This window comes from Chiroxiphia lanceolata, chromosome 3 (genome assembly GCF_009829145.1).
Source record: "Chiroxiphia lanceolata isolate bChiLan1 chromosome 3, bChiLan1.pri, whole genome shotgun sequence".
NCBI lineage: Eukaryota > Metazoa > Chordata > Aves > Passeriformes > Pipridae > Chiroxiphia > Chiroxiphia lanceolata.
The window spans coordinates 27,652,998-27,673,186 of record NC_045639.1 but is presented as its reverse complement, the minus strand read 5'-3'; the positions used below and the strand labels follow the sequence as shown (position 1 = coordinate 27,673,186).

The following is a 20,189-nucleotide window of genomic DNA, read 5'->3' as shown; positions in this document are numbered from 1 at the left end:
CGGCAGGGTAGTCTTGCCAACTTACCACATTTCCTCTCAAAAATATTCATGGCTCCTTTTACTCTAACCCAGGCCAATAACAAAAATAAAATGCAAAATCCTGGGACTCTTGGCCACTCCTGAGAGGGATGGTTGGCCTGGTCAGGTGTATCTGTCCTAGGCAAAAAAACTAGATGGGTACCTGAAAATCTTCACCGGGACTCTGTCACTCCTACTCATTGGGTCCATCTAAATCAAAGTCTCATTATTAGCAAAAGAAGTTAGTCACATTTAATTCTTAAATCTGACATATAACAAAAGTCAGTTTTGTCAGTTGCGGATCTTTGGCTTCAGATATCATCACTTCACTGTTATCTCCATACTGCATTTTCCCCTGAGAAGGGATGGAGGGACAGGAGTTCCATTCAAATGCTTATTTGCATTTTCACCTAATATAAAAATATTCCCCAAATATAGGTCAAATGGCAAACTGGCTTAAATCCTCATCCAAGGTCCTGTGCCTGCATGTTGCTGTTTTACTGGGACATAATTGGAAGCACAATACAACTCAGTTTCCTCAGTCAGGCACAGCCTGAGTTCCACATGTAAACGCACATGAGAAACCTAGCTGGGATCAACATTATGGCATTACTTCTTCCTGCACCATCCTATTCTGAATCACCATACATCCTCCATCACTCATTTTTTCTTCTTCAACTCTTCCATTAGAGTATGACTTCCATTAGAGTATAACTAATCGTATTTCTTATAATCAGGAACATACAACATCCAATGGCAAGCCACAGCTTTAAAGTAACAAAGCACATAAACTTTTCAGTGTGCCAGTGCCAGGGAACGTGTTGGTGACGCAGCCTCCAGAGTTGCCACCTGCACATCTCATCCCGTGCAAAACAGATTTGTTTCCTTATCTATCCTTCTCTCCCCTCACAGATGCTATCCATGGCAATTACAGGCAAAGAGTGCTTTCCTCTCCCCTCCCCAGCAACTGAGAAGTCACAAGAATGAAGGTGAGAAGCAAATGCTTTCAGAAACCCATTCTCCTCCAATCTGCAGTGTACGGTTTTCCCTTGTCGTGCTTAAAGCATAAAGGCTCAGACTGCATGTGCTGGGGCACTTGAAGCAGTTTTGGGGTTTTCTATCAAATTCAGACATAGTTTTCACTTTCGTTTTGTGGATTTCTCCACCACAGAAACATACTGTCGCTATTTCTACTTACTGATTGGCCCCGTGGCCCTGCACAGGAAGATACGCTGAGCATTAGCTTTGACACCAAAGTAACAAAATTGTCTTTGTACAAAGACATGCCGTTTTTTCTGACTAAAACACCCTCACTGGTGATCTTCCCTGACACAAAAGCATTGTGCAGCTGAAATAAATCCTCACTTGGATTATTAAATTGTACCACTGGTCAGCATTTCTGTATTACAACTAAAATAATCCTTCCTGTAAACCACTTAGCCAAGATAAGTGGAGCAAGGGAACATTTTTAAATCACTCTCCAGGAATGGTTGAAGCAGGTATTTAACAGAACAACCATATTTATTATTCATATCTCACAAACCTTTCTTTGCAGGTTCATCACCTTGCAAAAACTGTTTTAAGACTACAAACATTTTCCACCTAATTACTGGCAAGTCATAGGCCCACATACATAATTATTTTTGGAGGGCAAATTATATGGGCTACTGTCTCACACATTTTAAATGAGGGATGGCCAGTCTTGCCTGCTTCATATTGCACCTACCCTGTACCCTCCTAAGGAAAAGCCAAAAGAATCATATCAGCCAACTTGTCTTTGTTACTAGGTATTGTAAGGTAGCCAGCCTACATTTTACATGTTGCTTTGTGACAGATGAAGGCTATAAGCTTTCCTCATAAGAGATTATCCTTGGAAATCCTACCATTTCTTTAACTGAATGCTTTGAAAATAGAAACTTATTGCTCCCAGGAAGCAGACCTGTCCACACCAGACGAACTGCAGAACATACTAGGATCGTTGCAGAAGCCTGGTAGAGGAGGCACACTGCCCTCAATATCATCAGCCCTGAACTGGAAATACATGGTCTCTTGTGGAGAAAGGAGCTGGATCGCTGCAGAAGGGACAGAGTAAGTGTAAAAGGGTTTAGGCATCTGACTGGCACATGCTGCCTTCCCTCCTCCACTCCCCAGTCAGGATTTACATACTTGGCATAAGCTGCTCCTTCAATGCAGTTTGTCTAGCAGCACCGAATTTGATAAGAACAGCTGAGTGTTTTGCATTTTTATGTGTCTAGTGATGTGTTGCCTGTTGGAGAGAAATCAACATCTCTTCTGGGAGGGAAGCAAGAGCCAGGCAGATCTGCTATGAAGAACCTGAAAGGTTTGTGAGGTCTCTTCCTTCTCTGGCCTGACTGGCTTTTTACAGCTTTATTAAAGTCTCAGTAAAACATGAATGAAACATCCAACCAAAACTATCTAGTATAAGATGTGCTGCTTTGTTGTTGTCTGGTTGTGAAGAAAAAGAATCTCTAAAATCCCTACAAGTCAAATCCTCCAGAGGAAGCTGCTGTATTTCACTGCCATGTGAAATATTTTCTCTGTAAATCAAACACCCACTATTTAAGATGGGGTATAATATGTTATTATTTTTAAAATAAGCATGTGTATCTTTAATGGGATAGCATCAGTCCCTCTAATTCTCATTTATAATGGCTTACGCATTAAGTCTTGCAGAGACACACGAATGCTGCAGTAAAGCAAAATCCTCTGCTACTCTCCTCCAGCCTGCCACTGAATGGCACCAGTAATTTAGAGGTACAGTTTTTAATAACAAATCATTACCATATTGTTGCTTTCCCCTGCAGCAGCAAAATCTTATCGATATCTCAATATTTTCATTGTGAAAGTATTAACAAAGAAAAAAAAAATCTGATTGTGATTACATGAGAGGCCATTTCTAGTTACACTTGCTGCTCAGTTCTCAGAGAGGTCAGAAGGTCGGTCACAAGTTTCACACTTGCAATATTGCTTTCATCCACAGCTGCTAACACTGCTAGTTTATACTGTTGCTTCATTACATTGTTTAAAACAACAATCTTACTTAGCAAAGTTTAAAAAAACTTTCAAAGGTTGAAAAAAATAACTAAGTTGTCAATCCTGTGAGTTTTTGCATAAAATGTGAGCATATGTATAATCCCACTGATAACCCTGCAGGCCTCAGAGGTTGCTAGCACATCTGAATTTCAGGAGACCAGTTTCTTTAGGCAGAAAAGTTCATCTTGAATTCAGGAATGACTTCATAAACTTCAAAAACCCCAAAACAAACACCAAACTCACAGCAGTAAAGACAGAACTTTCTGGGTAAATGGGGAACAGGAAGACAGTTCATCGGAAAGGACCTCTGGCTCACTCACACACATTGAAAACAGTTATCACAATACGTAGAAAGGGAGAAGAGGTAGATGGCACGAAATGCCTTTGAGATCCCAGGAGAAATCAGGCAAGTTAAGAGTAGGGGGACCTCCATTTTTTCCATTTAAGAGGGAAGTGTGGGGAGCAGAGGACACAGCCCCTTGCCTAACCCAAGATTATCCCCTCCCCTTCATTTCGTCACTAAAAGGAGCAGACAGATAACCAGCAAAGGTTGTTTGCTTTTCATTGAGCAAGAGGCTGCAACCCCATTTCAGACCTGCAGGTACTCTGGGTGCCTTAGCAATTCTTAGTTAATTTAGATCATAAAGTACTTGCTAGCTAACCGATAATTGCATCCTGGGCCAAAACAACCATAAAGCAGTCCTTGACTAAGGTCCATACGGCACCATTTGAGACGTTCTCAAAAACACGAGAACAGAGATGCTGCATACTCTTCAGTTTTATCAGTTAATCCCCAAGAAGCTAATGCTCGTGACTCCAAGTTGCCTCATCATCTGCCAGTAAAACTGAATTCCTCACTTGGCAGGAGGAGGAAATACAGCAGGAGTACCATTTTGCCTAAATTGAGATTTGAGGTGGATTAAGTGAGCCACTAAATAGCTGTTTTGGTAATGGACTGTACTTTCTTCTAGTTCTTGCTTACCAGGTCCACACAGGAGAGCATTTGGAAGAACTTCTTGTTTTGTTCAAGAAGATAGAAACACCTATGGAAAGGAAAAATCAGTGGAGCTTACCTGTCATCGCAGTAGGTAAATTTCATGTCCATGCTATGGCGACTCAGGAAGGTCTTGCTGTCCAGGGGGATATCAATGTTTGAAGGGTGCTGAATAGGCTCACACATTATTATAAGGCAGGTGAGCAGAGGCTCCTTATATCCACACAGACTGTGAGGAGGGCAAGTGTTATACACTTTAACTTGTCCAGTGCAGTGCAAAACCTGAAATAAAGAGAAACAAACTTAGAATGCACTTTCTCTACATGCCAAAATGTTTTTTAAAATCAAAACCACGTATTATGGATCAAATATGGTACCTTCCATGTTGCAGACTTGAGGTTAACAGTTCTGCCTCTGTTGGTAACGGTGCATTTCATTCTCATAAAGAAGTCACGCTCAGTTGACATCTCTTTACTTTTCTTTCCAAAGCCTGGACCTGTATAAGGAAAATGGGAAATGAGTTTTCCCATTTTCCTTCTTCATTTCTTCAACTTTTAAGCATGAAGAATTCAACAGAAATAAGAGACTAATTGTCAGATAATTCACCTGCAGAGACCATCAAAGATGCATGGACCATTGCAGAGCAGCTTGTAGAGCTCAGACCTAAAACTTTAAGTGGAACTTAAATAGGACTCTGTGCATTTAAACCTGTGTCTTAGCTTGCAGCATGCAAATCTTTCCAAAGCATTATAACTGAAAACATTATGCTCGTATTAACTCGATGAAAGGAAAACGCTAAATAAACAGTCCTTAGTGCTATCATATTTAAGCAATATTTGGCAAAACAAAACAAATCTGCAAAGCATTGAAAAACAGTTAACTATTGCTCTAGGAATGAGAGTTCTTTTTACCATGACTAACAGATCTCTACTGCTAGCCAATTACTTCATTTGGTTATTTAAAAAGCAAACAGTGACTTTTTATTTTCATTTTTACCATTTTTCAGACTCAGATTCTCTCGAATTTCTTCGTGGTCACATGGATGAGTGAAGTCAAAAATGCTGTGTCCAGTTAGTTCCACCTGTGCAGAAGGAAGAGCTACACTTAGCCAAATAAAAGCAACTGACAGTATTTATCTGTTTTCAAACACCATTTATTCTAATGAAACTGGTCACTAGAACTAAGTGCATCAACAGGATGCTCACAAACATGAATTCTGTGACCCTCCCTTTTTTTATCCTATCCATAACTTCTTATTTTCTCCCCAGAACAATTCTCTTATCTTTGGATTTGCACAGTGCAGTTAACAGTCAACACCACTGGATATTTTCAACATAGAAGGAAAAAACCCCAATCCACAAAGCAGAAAAGGGGGGACCCAAGAGAGCAGCTCTATCCCTCCTGTCCCATAGTCTAAGGCACAAGTTAAATAAATGCCTTCTCCTCTCCATGGAAATATCTATGAAGGTAAGTTTGCAGTCACCAAAGACACTACAACTTTGATAGGAAGGGAAAGGCAACTCCCCACTCCTACTGCCTGCTGTGCAGGGTACCTGCCTGAGAAATAAGACATTTTATTTCCAATTTTTTTTGCAGTGACACACAGCTGGGTTTTTTGCATTTAGGCATAGGACTTGTTTCTAGGAACTGTGTTACAAAGAGAGGAAAGTGTGAGAGAACAAGTTACCTGGGTAAGACCCATGTATTTGTTGACATTCTCTGACAAAAAGATCATGTCTCCATCCTGTGTCACCACGGCAATAAATCCCTCCAAAGCTTTCAGGTACAAGTTGTCCATCTGCTGGTCTGCCTCTACTTCATTCTCATTGTCAGCACATACTGAGGAAAAAAAAAAAGAAAAAAATAGCACTTAAAGCCTTCAGCACCCTAGCCATCCTTTTTCAATGCAAGCACATCCAGCTACAAGGGGATAAAATATTTTCCTGCTGTTAAAATTTCATTTCCACAAATTCCTTCTGGTGGGGCCTCCTAAACAGCATGTGAAAGGCATGATGCCCTTATTAGCAGAAGGGTAGGAGATACTTTTCTAAACGTTCTAGCAAATACAATAGACCCTCTGTTCACCTTTAGTATGTTTCTGCAAGATGTGTTTGCAGTCAATAACACCTACATACCCAGGCACTGAAGTGCATCTTCTTTGTGCACATTCTCTTGGCCACACACAACATTTGTACCTCCTAACAGGCACAAAGTATAGGGCAAGTCTTACAGAAGGTAAGTAATTTGTGTATTCTGAACAAACATCTAACAAAGGACTTTTTCCATCAGGTCAGGTTTTCCAAGAAGTTAAATATGGTTCCTACAGAGTATGTCTAAATAGACCTCTCCACTCAATAAGGAGACATCTGTTAACACTACTTCTAGAAGAAAAATCAGAAAACCTCTCCTTTGAAGTCGTTCTGGGTAAATTCATCTTTCATTCCATAAATCTCAGTATTCCTCGGAAAACCACAGATCCGTTCCACTTTTCCATGTGCAGACATCAGAACTCCCTGTGCTCCACTCCACCAAACTCCAACAAGCTTCGTCACCTCCCTACACTTCTCCTGTCCCACAAGGAGGAGAGCCTCAAATTCTGGTTACGTCTCAGATGTTTGCCTAGGCAGACGCATCTTACACTTTTTTGGAGAAGGACATACCACCATTGAGCTGAAATCTAAGGCCACGCTAGAATATTTATTACAGTGCTTTTTTTGTTTTGTTGTTGTTTTGTTTGTTTGTTATAAGCTTTCCTGGTACTTTTTGGCTGCACTGTCACAACAATTGATGGCACTGCGATGCCCTCGGCTATGTGCTTCACGTGGCCCATCTCCTGTGATGGGAGGCAGTATGTAGGCAAAACTGCAAGCAGGGAGGAAAAGGGAAGGCATTGCTTCTCCTAATACCAGTCACTCAAGAGTCCGTTTCCCTTCTATGCTTTTACACATGTTTCAGCTCCATGAATAAGAAACTTTCAGGGGATGATTTGCAGATGACTAGTATAGAAAAAATCCAGTGTAGGAGCTGGCCCATTAATTTCTTTATATGTCTTATGTGAAACTTCTGGAACTATTTTTTTACAAAACTATTTACAGATATTGCATCTGGTCTCTGTACTTCAGACATGTTGTGGTGAGCTTATCTTTATAGTTTTGTCAGTTAGCCTGCACATTTGTTATCAGTCATTGCAAATATACATCATTGTAAGGCTCTGAATTTGGGAGGGGAAAGTCAGCAAACAAAGCAAAAAAAAAAACAAAACCATGGCCTTGTGAGACAACAAGGGTTTAAGTACTGTCTAGATCAAAGGTGCTCCATAGCCCTTGGCAGTAAGGATGACATAAGAAGAGCTGCATCAATTCTGTTCTGTGTCCCTTCCTGGTGGCATGAGAGTGCTCCAGGCTGGCCCCACCACCAATTTTGCTGCCCAGAGGTTCCAGTTGTAATTGCATCAGCCTTACTCGCAAGAACAATGGCACTCTTAAACAAGTTTCTTGGAGAAGTTGCTCTTCTTTGTTGGTTTAATGTTGCAATTTCAGCACAAAGTTTTTTGTTCTATAGCAAACATACTGTCAGCACTTGAGGAAAGTCTTTAATTCTTGTTATTTTCTTTCATGAAACAGCACATTGATAATTTCCTTTCTATTTCTTATTGAAATACTCATTTTGGGGAGAAGTCTAGAAGCAGGAATGGAGTATTGCTTTGTAAAACATTATTAGAAGTGGTTTGGGTTTGGTATTTTTTCGGATAAGGAAGAGGCTGAGCCAAACTAGTGCAGTTTTTACTTTGAAGTATTAATGAGTTATAATTAAAGGCTAAGTTTGATCTATATAGCTCCTGCAAGTACGTCTGCTAGTGCCTAAGGATGGACTGCAAGCAAATACAGAGGGAGGAACACTTGCAATGCAGAGCCCACCAAACCCTGTTGGAACAGATGAGTGGTGACAAAAACAATGCTGGCTGCTGCTGCTGCTGCTGCATCCTCCTGTTCCTCAACATCCCTCCCTGGCAGCAGCCCATCACCCATCATGCAAATAAGGGAAGAAATGGACTCAGCCCTGGAGCCATGGGGAGCACTTTATCACCCTTTGCTTCTCAACATGACTGTTGGGTAGCAGGGAAAAGAGGACACTCTCTGGGGATGGCCAACACAGGCTGGGGATTTATCATTTCATGTCCCTGCTCTGCAATTCTAGCTACACACACAGGGGCCAGTTCCTCCTCAGTACAAAGCAAATGACTTCAGGAAATTACATCAGAACTAGCATTTAAAATACAGAAAATACACAATAATATTATTTGAATAGTATGCACTTTGACCATAATGACATTTAGGGAAGGAAAAAAAAAAGTGAGGAAAAAAAAAAAGAGGTAAGTGACCATCTGCTCCCAAGCTTGTTTCTGCTGCGTAAAGAATGTCAAGGGTCTTTTTTTACTTTTCCGGAAGCAAACAAATGGTTTATTCAGCAGGGATCATGGCTATAGCCCAAGACAATCAGCCAAGTGTGGGTTCAGAGAAAAAATGACTTTTCAGCTCTAACCCCAGACCCTCCTTTCCATTTTTTTTTTCCCAGCTCATTAAGTTTGCATTAACAAAACATGACCATTCAAAGGCAGGAAGGCTATTCAAAGCATTTGTATTCTTAAATGCCTCCAACAGTGAAAGACAAACACTTTACTTGTATTATCAGATGATTAAGTTTGCTTTTCCATGTATATAAATTATATTACTTATACAAACACACACAGAGGACATAGGATCACTCACATTAGGGCTGCAGGTTCAAACCCTTAATGTCAGAGCTGAGCACAGCACTTAAAAGATACAGTCAGCTTTAAAGTACGTGGTTAAAGGGGTTTGTGGGATCAGAGTTCAACTGTTTTTATTAAAATTATCTTTGTCCAGCTGGAGTCATCTGTAATGTGGACTGGGAGGAGGTAGGGATGATTGTGCTGCTGTGCACCCCATCTAACATAACCACAAAGCACGACCAAGTATTCTGCGGACACCTTCCAGCTTCCCTGGTAACTCAGTAAACAACACTGCACCCCATCCTTTTTTCTTAGCAGTCCTGGCCACGGCAGGAAAAGGGGAGCTGGCAGATACAGATTTCTTGCAGTACTTAATAGGGGATGCTCACATTTCAAAGACAGAGCAGCTGTAGCCAGGAAAAGTGTAAGCACTATAGGGCTAGTACCTCCAGGAGCCACTGTGCTACTGCTGCCCATCTATTTCTTGCCTGTCCTCCATGAGCAGCCCCCAGTAGCCCACCCTGTGCAGCTCCAGCACCGGGGGACACACCAAAGGCGCTCATGCCTTCTGCTGTTTCCAGGTTCTTTATGGTGGTTGCAAACAGAGCCCCAGAAGGCGTCATCTGTACTAACCCCCTGAAGCATATCAGCTACCTGAGGATCCGTAGTCTGCAGCAAAGAAATATGCTGGGCATCACTGTGGTGGCCCTAGCATGCCCTGTATCAGGTAACTTGGTATAATTATAGTAATATAAATAATAAATAGTAGTCCCTCCTATGTCTGCAGTCTCAGCATTATAGCATGTTCCCTTTCTCCTGTGAAAACTACTAGCTAGTAATACACAGAGGGTACACACACTTTAGGAACTGACACATCAGAAGCAATTCAGTCACTGCCCCTAGCAAAAACCTGGTTGGCTTTAGAAAGACTATTTTGAAGATGAAAAACAAATAAAGGCATGGCTACTGCAAGCTCCTCCTCAGGAAGGATCCCTATTGTCTTTCACTTTGCTTTAAATTTTCTTCATTAATTTACCTTGGGGCTGGACTGGAGCATTAGCATAAGAAAATTCAGCTTCAGATGGAAAATATTTGAGAAAGCTGGGACCAAAGGGAAGTGGGAAGTAAGCATGAGAAGCTGAGGGCAGAACTTCAGCCTTTGGTTTCCAGTAGGTCTGAGGTCACTTTATCGAGAGAGCAGCACCCCACGTAGACTTGCCAGATTTTCCAGGTCTTCAAGAAAGGTAATAGTGGGACTCAGCTTATACTGACTTTTTTTTTCTATTTTTTTTTTTAGCATTGCTTTTCAAAATAGTTGGTAACTGAATTTTGAAATAAGGATGCATTTTTGGGTTTTTTTCCTAAAACATTTTTCATCTCCCCTCTATGAAGGGGAGCACCTCAGGTAGGGCACCATGACAGTATAGCAGAGAGACTGGACTGCTAATAGATCATTTTACATATAAGTTAATAGCACATTTAGCAGAATGAAGTGCTGTAATATATTGTTCATATCATAGCTACATTGATGGAGACTGGCCAAGACTGTGTTCATGTTACGCTGTGAAGCCTACACAGGAGGAGAATCTCTGTCTAGGTGACATCGGAAGATGTTGAAACATGTCAGAAAGCCTCAGAAAAGTGCAGTGGCCTCCCTGGGATGACTGTTAGAGCTACAGGAGAACAGAAAGAGATCAACCATGTCTCATGTCCCAGTATTTGAAGGGTCATCCACTGTTCATATTGCCCTAAGGCAGCATTTATTACTGCAGCAAATTTTGATACAGTATTTTTCAGTCCATGTCTCAGTCTGTATTAAATTTTGATAAGTATTTATTTTGATAAATTTTCTAACGACCAAAGTAGTAACTATTTATTGAAAAGAAACTTTGAACTGTGATAGCAAATGCTTATTGCAGTGTTTATAATAACCTTTTATGCTAAAAATAGCTCTTGTAAACAAGCTTTGATTAATTCCCACTGTCAGGATGTGCACTGTTCCCAAGTTTAAGAACACTTTTTCCGTAGATGCTTGCTCATTTCCTTCAGTCCAGCCTCTTGGAACGAGTCTGAAGGCTCAAAAATCAGGCTCTCCTTACAAGAAACAAATTCCCAGGTATAAACAACCTCCTAGCAAACAGCCTATATTCCTCTTAACACCTTTGATCTGACTCAAATGGGTCTTTTGGTTAGTTAAGAGGTAGATGGTGATAACATGTGTTTCTACTGGAGGTCACACAGTCACCTGCACAGAATTTTCCTGGATTTGTCTCTCATTCTGGTTCCTATAAGTACCAGAAAGCCACTTAGATATTGTGCATAACAGATACCAGGCTATAGCTGCCACTCCAGAGAGTTGTAAAAACTGCCTGACGCCAGCAGCCAAAAGTTAGGGAAGATCTAACAGCAGCTTCATCCTGCATCAGAGAGAGCAGCTTTGAGACAGTCTTGTCTCTTCCTGGTTTCTTGTTTTCTGTCAAAGGAAAGCGACTGATTTTTTTTTCCCTTTTTTTTCTGTCTTGACAGGGCAGTACATCCTGTTCAAGGGGATATTCTCAACGTGTTCAATAAAAGCCTTCAATTTAGGTACATCAAGAAAAAGCTACTCTTTAACTTGAAGCTTCCTGAAGGGCTCTTATCTCCAAGTGCACAAGCAACTTGGATAAGGAGAACACTCATGCTAGTGTCATTTTGATTGCAGAGTTTATATCTAGCCAAATCATTCAGATGCTGCTCCCAGGAAGTTGCTTTGAGTCCTACAGCGATCGGTGTTGAATGGCAGGATACAGCACCCCATCAGACCAGGTTTTGAGCCCCATGGGACCTTCTGGTGCACTTTCCCTAAAAAAGGACACTCCTTCGAGCAGCTGAAGCACTCAGCACCTGGTTCCACTCTCATTCTTAGCATCACTATAAAACTATTTTTCTAATTTAATAAAAGCAACGAAGTAGACATGCTATTTTTAAAGCACTGTTTTATGCCACAATTCTGACATTAGATGCAGCTTGTCCAGACATTCAAAAACAATGCCCACACCAATTCTCCCCACAGTTTGTCCTCTTGCTTAAAAGCCTAGAGAAAAGCTATTTTTTCCCTTCTGCTCCCTGCTGGCTTTCCGGCTCTGTTGTCTCCCTCCCTTGAAACAACTTCACACTGGCTTCCTTGTGGCCTCCCTTCTCCCAAACAACTTCCTGTCTGCTTCCCTGTTCCCTCCCCATTTCTGCTGCTGTCTGCCTGCACAGGAGCAATTCCCAGCCAGTTTCCTTTGCTGGATTTCTGCACAGAAGAGACACTTGGGTGACCACACAATTGGGATGTGATTAAAGCAAGCTGATAAAATTGTGTTTGCCTGATTAGCCTGATTAAAAAGTCCATAGTCCTGCCACACAGAAACTCACTGGTACCAAAGAGTTCTGGTTCCTATAATGACTTTAGCATCAGCATGGTTCAAATAAACACTTAAAATTATTGGGACTGCATATACAGGCTTCCTGAAACGAATTCTCTTCTTCATATTCAGACAAAAAGAGAATATCTGAGTCAGCCTTAGCAACTATCATGATGTTAGCTGTTAACCAAGACAGCCATTCTTTAGCAAAAGCCAGTTATTCCTCTTTTGCCATCTATTAACCCCCCTAAAAAGCATTAGCCTAACTTAGTAGCTATACTAAAAATAATAAGGGAAAAGTACTGCTAACAGTTTTTCTGACTGAACTGAAGAACTTAAGATCTGAAGTCCAAAAGCTCCACTACTGATAAGCATCAGAATGCCTATTTTCAGCAGCAACTTTATGGGATCAAAACCTTTACTTGAAATGAACAAAAAGATCAGTTCTAAATTTATCCCAACCGTTTGAATGTGACGATGGCAAAAATGTATTATGCCAAGAGAATTAGGAGACATCTTGAAAAATATTTAAGATTATCATAATTAAATATTTCTGCTTAGCATTCCAATTATACCGTGTACTGTTCTGTGCACAACATGGAAACAGTATTATAAAGCCATTGTTTCAGTTTGCTTCCTGTGATACTAATCTCAATCAGGCCGTCAGACGAACAGCCTGCATTTCTAAATGTTAAAGGCTTCCTCTCCAACATTCCCACACAGAATTGCCTACTGTGAAAATCAAAGGGAAACGTGTTACTAAGTAAAGCAGCAACTTTTATAAAGCAAAACCTGGTATTTTTTACCCTTTTGAACTCTGAGATATACAACCAGCTATTTCCTATTATGATAGGATACAAGGGCCAAGCTCGGGCCCTGCAATGCCTGCAGGAGATGTGCACCCTGCAATCCAAAAGTCAGGATTTTTGGAGGCACGTAGCAGGAGAGCTCTCAATGAGGGCTCAGATTCAGGGGCTCTGCCATTCACCTGCTGGAAGAATGTAGGCATAGATTTCCCTAGGTCTTGGCTTCCCGACAGATAAATAATCATTATGCAGACACAGCTAGTAAAACAGCCCAAGTTACACAAGTGAAAAGCCCTATTCCGAGTCAGGGAATAATAGGAAGGGGTATGAGACACTCAATGCCAGTGGACTGAGGCTGGCAAGTTGCCTGCAGCCATCTCTGAAATCCCATCTGGAGCATCAGCTTGCAGAAAAATGAGGGTGCAGTCCTGGGAAGGGCCTTCCTTTCACTGCTTCAGGTAAAAGTGCCTTGAAACGGAGAGATGTGCTTGAGAATCAAGCCCACAAACAGTAATACAAAATCTGGTGTTCTGGAAGATTTTTATAGAATAAATAAGAGAAATGCTAATCAAGCAGTAGCTTTTTTCTCTACTATAGTTTGAAGCATTTTTCAAGCTGCACTGCAAGCTTCTTTTAGTGACACTGTATGTATATAAAACCGCAGTAAATGTTATTTCAATGTCCTAATTAATGACAGAACAAGTACTCTCACTTTACTCCAGGATATAATCCAGCCCAAATAATCTGGGAGTATATACTCCAGTATATACTCCAGCCCAAATAATCAAAATGGTTTCGATAAAGACAAAAGGGGGGTTTGCAGGCTGGGATGGGCATTTGCTTCTCATGTACCTTCACGCCCCCACTTCCCAGTTCACCTGTCATAGATGACACAGTATCCTCCATGCTCCCCATCAGTCAAATCAGACTTCTCAAATGCAACAACGAATTTATGGCTAAGTTCCAGGGTGCTAAATATGCACATGAAACCTTTGCAGCAGCTTTGCTTGGGGCTCAGAAAGTGTCTAGAGCAAAAGCAAGAATTAATGAGCACAAACATCACACAAGCCCAGTTTTCATCTTGTTTCATGCTTGTCAAAGCATGATAAGCAGCAAACCTCCTCATCTGTGAGCCTACAGCTGCATCAAAAACCTACCACTCTGAATTAAATTGGACGGCCTTCTAGTGAAAGCCAATGTCCTTATAAAGACTGACATTTTTCAGAGTTTCACAATCAAAAATATAAAATGTAATTTAAGTATTAGCTATACTCAGAGTAGTAGATGAGCAGCAGACATGGTTTTCTGGCTTGAGTTCTTTCATTTAGATGTACTTTTATTATCAGAAAATAATACCCAAAATTTCCTGAAAATCAGTCCCCTTAAAGTACCCTAATTTCAATTCCTCAGAATAGAAGCATCAAAGACTTTGAAACTGTTATCTACACCTCTGCTATTTAAAGATGCAGCCATGGGTGAATCTGCACTTGACTAACAACACCAATTTTAATGAGAGGACTTCAAGTTAATATTTAGGGGGAGTTAATATTGGGGAAGTGAGTGCATCAGGCTTAAGGCTAAGCAAATAACTAGCATAGAGAAAGCATGAAATATTAAAGCACAGCCTGTTGCTACTGTAACATTTTCTTTCCAGATTCTTTTCTAACTGCTGGGTACTGGTGGCACTTCAAGAAAAGCTGTATGAATCACATTGTTTTTCAAATACTGTCACAAAAATATCCTATCTTTATATGTATGTATGAATATTATATATACATACTGAGTTGTCATCACTATCAAATAATATGAGTCTAAGCCTTTAGACTACAGAAGCGTCAAAATAAATGTTTCATCTGTAGATTTTTTCCTCACTGAGAAATGTAAATGTATTTGAAAAGTTCACTTTAATCTTCGCAGTTGAGCAAATGTATTTTTCTGATGATGACAACATCCAACTATTTCACGTCAATTTTCACAAGCATACAAATTATTTTATCTGTTACAGCCTTTCAAAAGTTTGCTTTTCCTATGCTGGGTCAGTCTCTAGTTCATGCCACATAAATATCTGAAGAACTGCAGCTTTTTTTTTTTTATGAGAAAGTTGCTAACAAATAGCAGGCTTGGTGTATGGTAAGTTAAGAATATTTACCTACCTACGCAACTTCTTCAAGTATTAGTTACATGACGAAATCAGAGATGATTTCCAAACACTGTTCAGCAAATAAACTTTACTTTTCACAGAAGTACATGTTAAAACCACATTCTATAAGCAAAGATGAAAATACCTACATTTTATACAATAGTCTTTAGCAGAAGCCAAAAGCACCACAAAAAATTACAGAGCACACAGAAGTAGAACTGAATTTGCCATATATTTCAGACTAACCAACAACAAACCAACAGCATACTCATCCACAAAATGGGATAATTCCTAATAACATTTATTAAAATAATTGCTATGGCATGACTCAACTTTTCTGAAAAGAGGAAGTGCAATCATGACCTTATTGGGAGTTTTGCCATTAATGAGGTAAAAGATGAAATTTTGGGTTTACCTTTCACAAACAATGCAGGCGTTGTTTTGCATTCTTAACACTTATAGGTCACTGCGTGAAAGTTCTTCTGGAACATCAGTTGTTTTCTTTGATGTTACAGGCTACTCAAGCCACAGATTTTCATCAAATGATGATTCAATTATAGGGGCAAAATAAGAACGTTGCTAATTTGATCTGTTTTCACAAGCTATAAAAATTATGCTCATTTACATTTCCTACTAGTCCAACATGAGCAAGGCTCTGATTACATAGAATCCATTCAGATCAAGTATTTAAAAGTTGTTTTAGCTATCTTAGTCTACCTTGTCATAAACAATCTACATACTATTTATTGCCAGTGGATAGAACAATTAGTCCTTTCGAACAAAGTATTGGACCCCCCGAACTTCCCAGCTGCTCTTTGAATGTGGTGGTACAAAGATGCTTGCCATGCCAAATCAAAATTTATTTCTTTCAGCATGGAAGCTTAAGGTGCATGTTTGAATTTTGATTAAACTCTTAAAAGCTTAAACTCTTATAACTGAGCTTAATAAATCACATTCAGGAGTTCTGAGAGGTTTTTTAGAGAGGCAAAACCCCTGCACTCGTTATTTTGGTAACCCTGTGCTCAAAGAAGAGCATGTACAACCTTACCAAGTTGCCATCAACTAGCACTAAAAATTAACTTCTTTTGGCCAGGTGTTACCTGAAGACAGAAGCTTATGAGTCCGTAGGAAACTGATTGCCAGGCGCATTATGGATGCCTTGTCCAGGTGGGAGCTGATGTTGTGGGGCAGGGGCAGCTCATGTGCCAGTTCATAGAAAACTTCGGTCTCTTTGCTTCTTCTGCATCTTGCTGCATCTCTTGACTTCTCCTTCCTCCGTTCGGAACTGCTCCTGATAGGTAAAGAAGAGAAAGGAAAAAGCATTTCTTGAAATGCAATTCACAACTTGAGAGGCATTCATGAGAGTTTAGCTTCTCAGCAATAAATCCATTTTGTCATGGTTTAAATCAATTGGTCAGAATTTAGTATCTATTTGCTCCTTTTAAAACGGGAATTAGGAGAGGACTGTCACATCTGGAAAGGGCTCTGGTTCTACACAAATCAGACTTTGAACGCCCTGAATTCCCACTGAGTGTGAGGACTGAGATCTGCCTTAGGCAAGAGATTCAAAATGAAATGGTAAACTATTACTCCTGGGATTCAGGAAACATTAAAAATAATTTTTTTGTTTGTTTGTTCAAACTAAATTTACTTACTCTGGGATGGGTGGCAATCCATTTTAAAGCTAGAACAATAACAGTATATAGGACTGTGTCATAGATATTACAATGTTGTAGAGTTTCAGTGGCTATACACCACATTAAAATAAAAGTAGTAATAGAATATCAAACTGTGTTGGTTTGTAGAACTGTCTCAGCTCTTAATCCAACACTATTCTGGAAAAGCACCTTTCCTTGACCATAAAGGATACAAAATGGGAAAGAAAATACTGTTGCTTACAAGATAGCCCTCCTTTCTAGAAGCTATTCTAATTAAATCACCATGACTTCATTTTCTATGAAAACAGATTCTTTCTTGAGTAAAATAACATGACCAATAGAGCTAACCGCCTTAAAACTCCACAGAGAACAGAAGAGCAGGAAATAACAAAGGGGAAGACATTTTATGAAGCAAGTATGCAAAATTAAGCCACCAAGGGACAAAGTTAAATTTAACATGTGAGATACACAGGAATACATTTATCGGGATTCTGGAATAGGGCAGTTTAAGAGGGAACTCCACTGGCACCAAGGTTCTCTTATAAAGTACAATTCTTATTTTAGAACATGAAGCACCTGAATCCATTCAAAACCATCAGGTATTTCAGCCCCATGTAGTTCTGCTGATACTACAAGTTCCTACAGTTGCACAAGTTGAGGAATAAATTTCTTTACAATAGACTCTTGCAGTAGTCCACCAGTGCAAATAGCACTGAACAGCAAATAGCATTGAATAGCACAAAACAGACAGAACTAGGTGTGGAACAGATCAGTTGCTCTGTTTTTGCTGTTGTGGCTGCACATTCATTTCTAGAATTACCAGCAGCATCTCTCCATTTGCAAGACTCCCAAAAATGAAGCAGCCTACAACCTGCTTTTTCCAACATCAATATAAAATAATGAGCCTATAAACTAAAAATGGATCAACCAAAAAACCCCACCCTATCAAAACAAGGAGTTTCAATAAATATATTCTGTTGCATTAAGATTATGAGGAAAACAAATATTAATCGCATTACTTAATCCTAGAAGCTGTTCCAATCATGACCGGAGTCATGCAAAACTGCATAGAGTAGAAAAATGGTATTAATCCATAGTAATGTATTCTAAAGAAGGTGACTGTTTCTTGAAGACCTAGAGATCCTGCAGCAGCTTCTAGCACTGAAACCACTGGAGGTTTCATAAATTAGAAAGAAGGAAAAGTAGCCAGGACGCGCACTAAATGCCAAGAGTAAAAGTTACAATAGCGTGCTTACTGGGGCCAAACACGGCTGGGCACTCAATATCATCATCCAAAGCAGGAGTGGGCTCAACACAGAGCAGTAGAGCCCTTGTGCTGCAAAATACATGCTGGGCTTGTGTGCAATCAGGTAGGTGCTCATCAGTGGGTGTGCTAATAGGGCAAGGGGCCTCATAAATTCTTAAAGTACCTTCTCAAGATCCACGATCAGCCCTCGGCAAACCTTTCACAATTGTTTTGCCCAAGATGACTGTTTTATAACTTGGTCTCTGTTACAGGAGGCATGTGCTGGAGAAGGTCTGTACACATTTCAGTACACAACGGCAGGAGTCAACTTTGATAATTACTTCACAGGCATCCCTGAAGTGAACGCTGACCCACACGAGTCTGAATCTAAAGGATCAGATATTCACAAAGTGACACTAATTCACTACTTTTCTCCTTGCCAAGTAAGAGTCATTCTACATCCATGTAAATAAAAAAGTCCCTTCATACAGCTATCCGAGAAGGCACAATAGAAAATGCCCCATGTTCTCCTGGGGCAGGTGCTGGGTACAGGGAAGTCATGGAAAACACTTATACCAATGCAACTTTCAGAAATATGCTCTCTAAAGAAAAATGTGCCTAAACTGTGCCTATAAAGATGCTAGACTGGGAACAAATCTCAGTTTCTAATTATACCAACAAAATAAAAGAGTAGAAACAAACCAAAACCAAACAGAACAAAAATTTTGTGGTAATATTTGTGAATATTCTGCCGCTTGAAAAATTTAACTTGAATAGTCTAAATCTAGATGCCACAATTTTCACATTAGAACCAACTTGGTCAAAACAAAATCCAGTCCCTCCTCATTTAAATACAAAACTTTGGGAACCAAGGACAAAGCCAGGCCACAATTTATGCAGTAAAAACAGGTTATATAAGAGACGGTCTCTCATGACATCATTCTGGCCACAAAGAAAAATATTTGATTTTGCTAACCTCTGTAAATATAATTTTGAAGTGTGGCTAATGAAACAAGCTGCTTTCATTAACCATGGGTTGCTCGAGGTTTCTAATAACTTATGCTATGAGCAGAGGAAGATTTTCTTTCTCTCTTCTGCAGATGCTTTCCCTCAACACTGCTTCTGACTGTCTTGCTCAGGTTCTCTACAGAGAGACATCATAGTTCATTACACACCTCACAGGAGCTTTCTCACATCAGAAAAAATGTGGAGGAATCAGCCTGCCTGTGCTTTCAAAAGACTTTTTGTTCGCCCACTGTCATTTTAAATAAACAAACAACTTGCTTGTTAAGCATTTCCCCCTGTGGCTTCCTACACCTCAATTTCCCTCACATCTTCCCTCACTCAGCACACCCGCGAGTCTCCTTGTTATTGTAGACAACCCAGGATAAAGTACACTGAGATCCAAAACATCCCCATCCCACTTCCCCCCAAGACATCCATTTTGCTTGCTGTCCCTCGCAGGGATGCCCATCTCAGAGACAGTCCTTCTGTGCTTACTCATCCTAGTTGCAAGTGCCTCCCAAAATTGCCGTTAAGTGACAGAATTCTGCAAAAAGTAGTATTTTCATGGTTTTCACTTGTAGACCAGAGGCAACTGTCTCTGCAGTTATTCCCATGTTATGCATTTCACCCCAGGTGAGGCCGGACTACCTATAGTTGGAGAGTGACAATGTGACTGCCTAACAACCTGCCTGACTGAATGCCAGGAGGAAAGGCCAACACCAAACCCTCTTCACACATCATTCAGGCAATAGAGGAAAGGCCCAAGCTCTAGCTAATTTATGAATCATTCCCTCCTAGCACATAAACCACCCACTTAACGTGGCAGAAAAAGAGCACATGCCTGCGTCACTGCTTGGAGAAAGCAACGCAAGCAGAAACCTCACTCACCCAAACCTTTGACAAATTTTAGAAGTGCAGAGGGGAGAGAGAAGAAAGCCACCACGAATCAAGCCACCCGTGCACTGGTCCAGGGCCCAGGGGTACTGTAAGGGAAGACTCCTTGGAGCACCCCAACCCTCGCTCCTTCAGCATTACTGTTTCCAATAAAAAAACAAGAAAGGAATGGAAAAGCTCACATTTCTATTGGAAATAGGGAGACTGAGCTGAGGAATGGGCCTGGGGACTC

The 20,189-nt window shown here is 40.4% G+C and overlaps 1 protein-coding gene across 2 annotated transcripts in view; it reads right to left on the bottom strand.

Annotated features, from left to right (window-relative positions):
• EPAS1 (endothelial PAS domain protein 1) overlaps nucleotides 1–20,189 on the bottom strand; it is a 78,494-nt gene that overhangs the window by 19,880 nt on the left and 38,425 nt on the right. For both annotated transcript variants that reach the window (XM_032681672.1, XM_032681671.1), the window contains exons 2-6: nucleotides 16,255–16,445; nucleotides 5,754–5,905; nucleotides 5,063–5,147; nucleotides 4,444–4,562; nucleotides 4,146–4,348 (exon numbers count right to left, since the gene is read on the bottom strand). In XM_032681672.1, coding sequence (XP_032537563.1) covers nucleotides 4,146–4,348; nucleotides 4,444–4,562; nucleotides 5,063–5,147; nucleotides 5,754–5,905; nucleotides 16,255–16,445 — 750 coding nt within the window. The remainder of the gene's footprint in view (nucleotides 1–4,145; nucleotides 4,349–4,443; nucleotides 4,563–5,062; nucleotides 5,148–5,753; nucleotides 5,906–16,254; nucleotides 16,446–20,189) is intronic.